General features: G+C 38.2%; 1 protein-coding gene across 1 annotated transcript in view; it reads right to left on the reverse strand.

Annotated features, from left to right (window-relative positions):
• Positions 1–12,101, reverse strand: part of STAM (signal transducing adaptor molecule (SH3 domain and ITAM motif) 1) — a 74,677-nt gene extending 62,576 nt beyond the window's left edge. The window contains exon 1 of the mRNA XM_012660899.1: positions 11,878–12,101. Coding sequence (XP_012516353.1) covers positions 11,878–11,917 — 40 coding nt within the window. The 5' untranslated portion in view covers positions 11,918–12,101. The remainder of the gene's footprint in view (positions 1–11,877) is intronic.
• Between the last annotated feature and the right edge of the window lie 231 nt (positions 12,102–12,332).

A 12,332-nucleotide genomic window follows, 5' to 3' on the forward strand; every position in this document is an offset into this window, starting at 1 on the left:
AAGAAGAAAGAGGATTTAAGGTTAGGAGTAATGAATAAAAGCTGTTTGAAATGCAGGTAGGTTGCTACTTTGCCTTCCTCACTCAAAGGCACTAACTAGCAACTACCTCTCCCCAGCTGAAGCAAAAGAGTGAAAGTTTTGTTTTCTGGAAGTCAAGCAAAGCTTTTCTAGACTATGAGCAACTCTATGCCCACATAGATGAAATGAAACAATTCCTTGGAAGACATAATCTGCCAAAACTCACATAATAAGAGATAATCTCAATCTGAGTAGGCCCATATCTATTAGAGAAATTGAACCAATAATAAATAATCTTCCAAAACAGAAAACACCAGGCCCAGATGGGTTCACTGGTGAATTCTATCACACATTTGAGGAAGAAATTATTATATCAATTCTCTGTGATCTCTTGCAGAAGACTGAAGCAGAAGGAATACTTCCTAATTTATTCTATGAGGCCAGCATTACTCTAATACCAAAACCAGACAAAGATAAGGAAACTACAAACCACTATTTCTCATGAACATAGATGCTAAAATTCTCAACAAATTATTAGTAAATCGAATCCAACAATATATTAAAAAATTATACACCATGACCAAGTGAGATTTACCCCAGGTATGTAAGGCTGATTCAACATTTGGACCATCACTCTCTGAGAGAATATTAGAAGACACTTCTCTGGAGACTCCAGGTCAGCCCAAGAGGAAAGCTCTAAAGATAGTGCTTTGAGAGGGAGGGAATTCCATAGTAAATGGCCCACCAGACCAAGCTATGATGAAGTTCAAAGTCAACAAGACCTAACCACATGATCAGAGCTTCCAATGTGCTTTTAATTTCTCCAGTGTTAATCATGGGTAGCCAAGCAAGGATTATCAGCTATCTGAGAAAATCTTCTTCATAGAAAATAAAGGTTTCTATCTTCAGGATTTGGAGGAAAAAAAAAAAGAAAAGAAAGGAAAAGAAAAACAAAACAGAAAAAAGCAACATAGGAGAAACAGAACCTATGTAGGAGGGGAAAAAGTTAAAAAAAAAAATAAAAAATCATCACTATCTTCTAAGACAACAGCTGTACAGAAGCACAGGATATCCAGTCTTGACTGGAGCACTGCAATTCAAAGAACAGATATGCTCAAAGATAACATCACCAAGATCCTCAATAACAGTTTACATTTTTTAATCAGAGAACTAGAGATAGATCTGGAGGGGTGGAGAGGACTGAGATTCTTATCTGTAACGGCTGGTCCTGATCATGTGATAAAAGAAATTCCTACCTCCATCCTCTCCTCAATGCCCTGCTGCATCAATCAACAGAGAACATTTATTTTCCCATTTTGACCTACTACTGAGAGGTGAAGGTAGGTCATGTGAATTTATTAATAAAAGCATAAAATATAAAGCAGCCAACGGTGTCCAAATTCTTTGGAAGCTTATGATACCTGATGTATATCACAGCCCTAAAGGAAACAGCATCACCTACCAGCAGTAAGGAGGTAATGAGTGATAACACGTGAGTACTTATAGGTACCTATGCCTAGCCATCCTACAGTCTTCTAACAGGGAGGATAACGAAAGCAGGTTATTCACACAAATTAATTCCTTGTGTAAGAATTAATATAAATGTCCAAAACATTTATGATCACAGTAAAGTGATTTCCATGCAGGAAATCATAAAATTTGAATACATATTCGACAAAATGGAATAAGCTTCTAGTCCATGCCAGACCCTATCCAACAGGCTTACAATCTAAAAAAGGAATTGAAGTCAGCAGATAGAGGCCTTAAATATATGATAGAAAAAGTATCAAAGAAATAATGTAAAGCACAAAGCAAGATGAAAGAAAGGTAAAGAACCTGGAGGGAGAGAAAAGAAAAATCAGGAAAAGCTTCTTGATAAATTTATAAACTAAGAACAGAATAAATAATGAACACTTTTGTTTCTATTTAAGTGAATAAAGAGTAAGGATATAAAAACAGAAAAAAAGTAAAATGCAGAATCTAGGCTGGCTGAAATACAGACTACTTGCTGAAAGTTTATAATAAGGTATAACTACACTAAGACCTAAAATACTAGATGAGGTGTTTGTATTAATTCCAGAAACATCAGAGTCAAATACAGTATTGCACCTGCATTCTCAACCACTCAGGAGGCTGAGGCAGGAGGATCCCTTGAGCCCAAGAGTCCAAGGCTGTAGTGTGCCATAATTGTGCCTGTGAATAAGCACTGTAATCCAGCCTGGGCAATACGGTAAGACCCTGTCTCTAAAAATGAATGAACGAATGAATGAATGAATGAATGAATGAAAGAAACGTCAGCAAGCCAGAAAGAAAGAAACAAACAAACAAACATCAGAAAGCCAGAAAGAGTTCTGAGCAAGAAAATAATCCAATCAGAACTAATCTATTGCCAATATGTAAAAATGGTATGGAAGAGAGAAAAGAAAAAAACATAATAAGAAACTAACACTACACTGGTAACTAAATGGGTTATTTAGAAAGCGAATGTTGAAATGCTGTTCAATTTTGTGCTGGCCAGAGGGTATGCTAAGAGGAGAAGTGACTCAAATTTACCTGTCATTGTTCAAGCTTCCATAATAAATTGCAAATCCCCTGAAAATAATAACTTCTACTTTGGGCAATTCTTTCAATATCCATGCTCTCAGCCTAAGTGCTCAATAAATGCCAAAATTAATCATGTATCTGCAATATGAATCCATAAACAGTTATAGAAATGCAGAGACCTTCAAAAGCATCTAGTTCAATAATTTTCAGACTTTACTTTTAAATGCAGAAATGCTCTACAATGCTAACTACCCAGAGAGTTAACATACTTCTGATGCTAATACCCAGAGTCAGCATAGACTTCACAGATTGAGGGCACAGTTCTCCAAAAGACTCCCCTCACTTCAAATATCATGCATAAGCTCTAGGGAGCCCAGGCCACCGCAGGCACTTCTGACTAACTGGCTACAAATTCAGGGGTTCCTACTAAACTCTCAAGTTTAATAATTCATTATAACTCACAGGACTCAGGAAAGCACTATACTTATGATTATAGTTTCATCATAAAGGACAAAAATCAGGACCAACCAATGAAGAGATATATAGTTGTCCCTCGGTATCCCTGGGGGTTTGGTCCAAGGACTTCCCGAGGATACCAAAATCCAAGGATTCTCAAGTCCCTGATATAAAATGGCATTGTACTGGCATATAACATATGTACATCCTCCCATATTCTTTAAATTATCTCTAGATTACTTATAATACCTAATACAATGTAAATGCTATGTAAATAGTTGTTATACTGTATTGTTTAGGGAATGATGACCAAAAAAAGTCTGTACATGTTCAGTACACACACAATTTTTTTCTCAAATATTTTTTATGTTGGTTGAGTCCACAGATGTGGAACCCATGGATATGAAGGGTACCAAACATGAAGCTTCTGTGTCCCCAGGAGGCATCACCATCCTGGCACATCAATGTGTATCACCACAATGTATATCACCAACCAGGTGATATACAGCAGATGATCATCAGCATCCAGAGTTTTTACTGGGGTTTCCTTACATATGCATGATTTATTAAATGATTGGCCACATGGTGGAACTCAATCTCCAGGTCCCTTTTCTTCCCAGGAGGTCCTGTGATTCAAAGCCCAAATTTTCTGATCACATGGTTAGTCTCTCTGGAGTGGCCAGCCCCCACAGTGAGTCATATGTTAACATAAACTAAGGTGTTGTTCTAGGGGCCCACCATGAATAACGAGATGCTCCTAGCGCTCAGGAAATTCCAAGGATTTAGAGGCTCCCTCCCAGGAAAAAGGAACAAAGACCAGCCAAATTATTTATTATTCAACACTCTTTATAAGAAAATTTTATCTTGAAAGAAATCCAATATATAAAGCAAATCTAAGTGGAAATGCTTTGATGAGGAATCCCAGAGCTCTGCCCCATAGGCCCTCAGCCTCTCTGAAGCCCAAGACTGAGTGAGTCATTCCAAACAATATCCCTCAGTCTAACATTTACTGCATCTCAGAAAAGGAAAGCAAGTTATTACTTTGATCTGGTAGTGCATTTTAATAATTAATTCATCATTCTTGCTGACTGGTAGCCAAGTAGGCTTTTTTTTGTGTGTGTGAAATACCTAAGTGCATTTTTTTTAAAAACACATTGGAATCTTAAAACTTACCACCTTATTTAAGAACACAATAGCTAAGAATTGTGTTCCCAGCCACTGCTGCATTGCTGTGGCTCCCTAATGCCAGCGCTGCCTCTAGCTCCCCAAGCTCCAACAGGAGAAGGGGGATAAGTAAGGAGGTTCATACAAAACAAACTGCCTGCAAATCAACTGGTGGAAACGTACCCAGGAAGCAACTGGCTACAAAAGCTGCTTGCAGGAGTGCAATCTCTACTGGCGGGGTGAAGAAACTTCATCACTACAGGCCTGGTACCAAAAGACATCCAACGTGCTTAAGAATCCACTCGTGATGGGAAATGTTTCATTCTCAAAAAAAAAAAAGTCGCTTCTGCCTGTTATTGGTAGTATTGAATGTTACATATTTTCTCCCATGGGGTCAAAAAGGTATCTAAATACATGGCTGTCAGTGGAAACAAAGGGGATAGAAGTCCGGTATTGGCAGTTTTTCTATTTTACTTTGTGTGTGAATTTTTAACATAAGTGTGAGAGGATGTAAACCATTAATGCAAGTCAAAATGTTTCAGTGAACAAGTTTCAGCAGTTCAACTTTATAACAATTATAAATAAACCTGTTAAATTTTTCTGGACAATACCAGCATTTGGATATTTTTTTAAAATAAATACATTTCTTATCGATCGCAACTAAAAAACTTTAAAAAATAAGTAAATATAATAGCTAAGCATATTAAAAGCTAATTTATTCAAAGTTAATAGTTAACTAAAAATGATAGGCCCGTGTATGATCAAATATAAATTGCCTACGATCATAATTAAGAATGATCTTACAGGTCCTGAATTAATGACATAACCAAGAATGTGTGGTACAGTCATAAGCAGATATTATGTTGAACACTCACGAACTACCTTCTTCACTTTCCTACACATAAACAGGATCAGCATCTGACTCAAACTTGTATGTATAGATCAGAAATGCAACTCATTTCAGAGCCCTAAAATTATTCACATCATTTATTGATGCTGCCTCAAAATCAGTAGCACAATTCTTCCCAGTTATAAAAGAACAAATATTTTTAAATTGTGAGAATATAAGCTACTAGTAGCAGTTGTAAATGGTTCTGTGAATAGCAAATGAAGTCAAAACTATTTATTTTCTAAGACAAAAACAGGGTTTGTGGGAAAGGGAAAAGCGAAAAACAAAAATAACCCTGACTTGCTTTTAAAGAATTCAAAGCTTCCTAATGATCTCATTATATACTCAGATTACCCATACACTAATACTTAAAAAGAAGAGATTGAGAAATGTGCCCAGCAGTACCTATAAAAATCACACACAGAGCCTCATTTGAATTTCAACAGTCTTCTCAATGGATTAGAGAACTTTTTTCTGATAAACGGCTACTTTTGATTTTCTCAAAATATCTTGATTGTCAAAGATTTGGGGAGGTGAGAAACGCTAACAGAATGACTGCTCATCATCTTCAGGCTGTAGGGAAAGGTCTGTCATTCAGTCAGCTTGAAAATGCGACAGTTCATCAAGAATGGCCAATGGAGAAAGCAAATCTGAAAGAAATTATTCTCTTTTTGCAATTAGGGGAAATTGATTCTTTGAAAATGTTTCATCTAATGTCCCTGACCCTCCTGACAACTGGAAATTGTATCTATAAAGAGCAATCTGAAGCTCTGCTAACCAGAAAAGGAAGTAAGTGTCAAAAGAACAACATGGAAGCATTTCAGAGAAGAGCACAAAATAGAAATGATAACCTAAAAGCCTTAGAAAGAACAGCTTACAGGAGAGATAAAATAGGAACAGAAAATTCAAAGAATACAATTTCTTAATACAGTGGATATGAGACCTTTAACATACTTGTATTCTGAATCTTCACATTTCTCTCCTAGGTATGTTTTGACAGTAACCGACTGAAGCCCTTAGAATCCAACAGTCACCATATTTGTTTCTAACTTTATTATAAAAGGAGACAATCCATTGCTTACTACATGCCAGGTGCTGTGCTAAGTGCTTAACATGTATCATCTCCTTAAAACAACTCTAGACGAGACTAACGAAGAGAAAGATGTGTCTGGCCAGAGGATCCACACTTGATAAAGCACAGTGGTATAACACCAATAAGGAATAAAATATGCCTTTAGGAAAAAAGTGGAAAGTGAGGCTGAAAAGTTAAAAAAGAGCCAAATGCTAAAGAGGTCTTACATGTCATGCTGAGAAGTTCAAATTACTGTGAAAGCTATAGATTTGCTGAAATATTTTAATCAGAGGAGCCATACAAGTACATCTATATTATTAAAATATCACTATCAGCCACCTGGAAAATGAATGAGGACAGACTGGAGGCAGGGAAGAACAGCTAAAGCCTACTGTATTAATCTAAGAAAGCAGTGATATAAACCTGCCTAGCAGTTGCAATGAGAATAGAGAGGATGGGAGGCATGAATGGAGGGATGGATGGATGGATTCAAGAGCTATTACGAAGATCATGCAGACTATAGCAACACTGGAATTCTTAAAGACATGTTCAGTGTGTCTGGCACACAGTATATATTTGTTGCTTAGAATGTAGAGAATTACAACTACAGAAGTCAAGAAAGACTTCCAGGTTCTTGACCTGTGTGACCAAGTAAATTGAGATATCAATTACCAAAACTGAGGAAAAGCGCAACTGACGAGAAAAGTTTCAATGTGGTTTTGAACATGCTGAATCTGAGATATCTGAAGCATATTCAACTCCAACTAAGAGTTAGAATGTCATGTGTTTTTACAAGTAATCCTCATAGCAACCCCATGAGGCAGATATTCTTATCGCAATTTACAGAGGTGGAAAATGAACTCAAAGAGATTCTGTATCTATCCAACTATATATTTTGCCCATTTACTAATAGTAAATGGTGCAGGTGCATTTTAAACTCAAAGCCCAAGGTCTTTCCATCACATACTTCAGGAGAATAATGTGATATTAACATTTAAGATTAATCTAGCTATGATTTATGATACTGACTAGACTAAGCAAAACAGACTAAAAACACATCCAAGTCTGTAGGATGTGGACTGGTCCAAAGCAGTCTGACTAGGAATGCAAATGCACTATTATAAAAACAAAGTCATGATGATTTAGCACAGGCAGAATAATTCAAAGATGCCTCTTGGGTTTCAAGTCAAAATAACTAGAACTCTATAATATTACCAAATAATGAATGAAGAACCAGACTGGGAATGATGAGTTCAGTTTTCCGGTAGATGGATATTTTTAGGTGATAACACCAGATACATGACTGATGATCTAGAAAAATGTCAATAATTCATTATTCAATAAATACTTATTGAGTGCTTACTATGTACCAGAACCTAAGGTATCAGAGATAGAAATGAAAAGTTCTCATCCTTATGGTGTTTACATTCCACACAAAAGACAATCAATTAATGTCAGGTAGTTAAATGCTATAAAGAAAAACAAAATGGAACAAAGAAACAAAGTGGGCGGGTAAAGATGGATTATTTTTTACAAAAAGAGGGAAAGCCTCTCTTAAAAAGTGATTTTTGAACAGAGTCCAGAATGATGTGACATCTAGACCTTCAAATAGCTGGGGGAAGAGTATCCCAGGCAAGGAAAACAGCAAAATACAGCTAAAAAAGCACGAATGAGCTTGGGGTGTTCAGATCCAAGAAGCATGGAATGCAAGAGAGAGAACCTGGAGATCATAATCATATCAGAGACATAAGAAGGGGCAAAATTGTGGGCCACAATAAAATATTGGCATTTCCCTTTAAGCAGGATGGGAAGCTACTGGAAGGTTCTGAGCAGGTAAATGACATTATCATTTTTAAAAGATCACTGGCCTTCTTAAATGAGAACTGATTATAGGGGCAAGAGTGGCAGCAAAGAAGCCTACTGGAAGGTTCTTGCCATAGTCTATGAAAGAGGTAATAATGACTGAAGTAAGATAATAGTGGTGAAATGGAGAGAAGTGATGAGATTCTCAATATATTTTTAAAGTAGAGCCAAAAGATCTTGCTGATAAAATGGATATAAAATGTGAAGGAATAAGAATAATCAATGATGAGTCCTCAACATTAGAGCTCAGTGACTGTAAATATTAATGGTGCCATGTACTGAGATGGGCAAGGATGAAGGAATGAACAGGTTTGGGAAAAGAACTAAAAACTGAGTTTTGGCCATGTTTGTTTTTAAACTCCAAGCAGAATACAGGTGGAGATGCTGAGTAGATGAGTATCTAAGTCTGGAGCTCAGGCAAGAGGCTAAGAACATACATTTAGGAGTCACCACAATACACATGTTATTTAAAGCTAAGAAGTTAGATGAGGTTCTTTTTTAAATCTTGCTTTGTAAATAAAAAGCAGAAAAAATTTTCTAAGTGCTTTACAAATATGAACTCAACCCTCTGGGTTAAGAATTATTATTAACCCTACATCCCATATTAAAGATAAGGAAACTAAGGCACAGAGTATCTAAGCAACTAGGCCAAAATCACAGTGCTGGTAGGCAGCAAATCTGGGATTTGAATTCAGTGTGGCTCCAGGGTCTGAATTCTTAACATTAAGCTAAGTTCCCTCCTAAGACTCCAAGGGAAAAAATGTCTAAGCAGAAGAGGTTCTAGAACTGAGCCCCAGGGCATTCAATGTTTGGAAGGTGCAAAAAGGAGAAGCAAAAAAGATTAAAAAGAGAGCTAAGAAGAAAATCAGAAAATGTTTGGTGTCCTGGAATCCCACAAAAAAAGTACTGTGTATCAAAGAGGAATGCTTAAGAGATCAACAAAAAAATGGACTAGAAATTGACCACTGATTTGGCAAGATGGAAGTGAGTAAGGACTATGAAATAACCTGAAGGAGTGAGTTACCTTTATAATTCAAGAGCAGAATTTAGAAGAAATACAAGGTACAAAACAAGATTCGTTTATTCCAGGGAATATTTACTGAATGTTCATCAGTGCCAGGCCCTGGTCTACATCCTAGGGACACAGTAGTAAACAAATCAAACAAAAATTCCTGTCCTCACAGAACTCACATTCTAGTAACATGTTTAGGCATTTCTTCAAGGAAAAGCTATTAGGAGCATTTTGCTTCTTTATAAGAAATGTTGTATTACATAAATCAGTCAGTGAATTTCTGATTCGTTTTCAGTGCATGAACAAAGCTAAAGACAATTTTGAATAAGTGCAAATATATACAAATGTTAAGTGATTAATAATAACAACAAATGAGTTAGTGGGAGTGCTTTAATGTCACTGACATACTCATTGATGGACAAGGTGAGAAAGAAAATTGTTAAATGCACTCTACATACTATATTCTATATGCCATAACTAGTAAAAAATTTAACATGGGAGTCTATTGGACACTGTCCAAGGATTATTTACTGGGAATCTCTGAAGGGTTTTCTTAGCTAGATTAACCTTTCATGATATTTTGACACATTGATCGTGAGGACAGAATTGATCCAAATACCAAAACCTAACTTGAAAAAGTAAGTTTTTCTGGAGGAAAACAAAGTCTCTATACTCAAGAAGCTTACTGTCTGGCAGGCTCAACTGACACAGTCTCAACAAACATTTATTAAGCATCTACTATGTTGCAACCACTAATTAAGGAGCAAAAAAAAGCAGGATATAACTATCTTTAATGCTAAATAAGTTGGTAAAGACAAAAAATACTAAAATAATTTGTAGAAGTTCATAAAAGGGTGGAAATTACAGTGAACTAGAGCAACTGGGAGCCATTTTGTCCCCTGAGGGAACAGTTAGCACTGTCCAGAGATTTTTAAAATCATGACTGGGGGTTGGGTGCCAGTGGCATCTATCTAATGGGTAAAGTCCAGGGATGAGGCTAAACACCCTACATTGTAGAGGATAGATCCCCATAACAAAGATATTGTATCTGTCCAAACTGTCAATAATGTTGCTACTGAGAAACCCTTGGCTAGAGTGAACAGAAAACGATTCTGGCATAACGAGTTGGATTCTGAGCTGGCTTTAAAACATTAGGATATGTTGAAAGACAGACAAAATAATAGAAGCAAAAGCATAAAGGCAGGAAGGAGCCTATGTTTGAACTGGGTGGTGTAGGTACTAGGAACAGGTTTGACATTAAGAAATTTAACTGAATGCAGTGCAAATATGTGTTCAAAAAGTCACTAGGATATAAAGGTGACTTGGTAGTGGGTATTTAGATGATACAGGACCATGAAAACTAGACAAACATGCCGGAAACAGAAGGAACAAGCGTTGTTTTATTTTAAGCATCTTCTCTAAAGATTGATGTAACAGGTTGTAAAACTTCTTGATAGCAGCAACCAGGTGGTGTTCATCACCGAATCTCTTCTGTCACTAAGCACTGTGTCCTGTAAATAGTGTGTGCTAAATGCTTATTAAATTAAATGTAATTTTCCAATTCATTAGCTGTCAAGTATTATTGGTGATCTCCAAAGTTCCATGCACTGCTAAGATTCAGGACATTCATTTAAAACGGGAACAAAAAAGCTAGCGTTTAGTAAGCGCCTACAATATAAAAGCACTGTAGTAGGCCCTCTACACATATTATTTCATTTAATCACAGAACAGAATGAGGTGTTTCCCCCTCTTTAAAGATGAAGACATTGGAACTTCAAGAATCTAATTTGCCTAGGATTTGACTGTGAGCTAGGAAGTGACATAGATAGGACTGAACCCTTTTCTAGTCTGAATCCAAACCTCCAAGCTTCAGTGACATGCTGTAAGGAAGAGTTAAAAAAGCAAAATTCAACACCTACCTTTCATAATTAAAATACGTGAGGAAGTATAAAGTAACTTCATAAGGTTGTCTTTGTATTCCTTTACTAGAGTAATCATTAAATTCTGCCTTAGGAGATTTGGATATGGTATTCGACTCACCTTCATTCCGCATTTCTGTGCCAACTGGTTCCTAAGTGCATTCAAATTACCCCAAAATTCTCTTCCTGAAACCCAAATTCCCCATAATTATTATCCTCAGGCCAGAAAAAAATAAATAAACAAAAAACTAACCTGTTGGACTGATATGACCAGTACCTAATAACAACCAAAATTTAGCATTGCAAAAGCCTTTCCAGATTCAAGGTCCTCTTCCACACTTCTCAAAGTGCACAGACCTAACCTAAGAAAGGCATCCCAAGTCTCAGGTCCTCAATCGGGTTCCAGCTGTTGCCAGGTATTTCATCTTCATCCCTCCCAACATTTTTGAAAGTCTACCTTTAACCAGAGCTCTCCTCCAGCTACCGCTACAAGGGATTTTAAGACCCTAAAGAACCTTACCTCAAACATTCTTCCAGCTCCAAACGCTCAACATTTGTCCAGGGAAACACATTTTGTGAATGTGGTTTATAATCCTACTCTAGCCTAGATACGCCTCAGCCCTTCGCTGTTCTTCTAGAAGCACAGTCCCAACACCAGATGCTACACCAGCTGCTCCTCCGAGGCCCTTTACACGAACCCCTTAAGCAGTTCTTTCGAAACCCACAGTCCGGCTCCAGGGCCCTTTCACATGCTGAGTCCCATTTCTTTCAGAGAGGATGCGCCAAACCCCCAACCTTCTCCCACCTCTTAGGGAAGGAGCCTCAGTCAGGAAAGGGGAAGAGGTTGGCCCTGGCCCGGGGGCCCACAACGTACGCAGAGGCGGGCAGAGGGGGCTTGCAGTCCGGTGGGGAATGGACAGGGAGCGGCAAAAACACTTACCAACATCCTGATCGAAGGGATTGGTGGCAAAGAGAGGCATCTCCACTGCGTGCGAGGTGTCCGCAGGGACTCCCCCTCGACACCACGGGATTCAGGGTGCGACGTAAGAAGGAAGACTCCTCAGGCAAAAACAGCAACACAGACTGACTCCACAGGGTCCGTGACGGCTCCTCCTCTCACCCACCCCCAGCAACCGCGGCGGCGGCGGCAACAGCAAAGGAGCCTCGAAGGCCCCCGCGCGGAGCATGTCGGGAATCTGGGCGACCTCGGCGCTGCCTACTCCGAATCTGCCCCGAACCTGCTCTGCCGCTAAAGCCCCAGCCAAGGAGTCCCCTCTGCCTGACTCCCCTTTTGATTAGTCACACATGAGAGTGGAATTAGTGCCTGTGTTATCTGCTTTTCTCTTGGCCAGGAGTCTCCGGAGGCCGGGGTCCTCCTGGCGTGCCGAAGTCTAC

Source organism: Propithecus coquereli, unplaced genomic scaffold (assembly GCF_000956105.1).
Source record: "Propithecus coquereli isolate 6110/MARCELLA unplaced genomic scaffold, Pcoq_1.0 Scaffold69, whole genome shotgun sequence".
NCBI classification, from domain to species: Eukaryota; Metazoa; Chordata; class Mammalia; order Primates; family Indriidae; genus Propithecus; species Propithecus coquereli.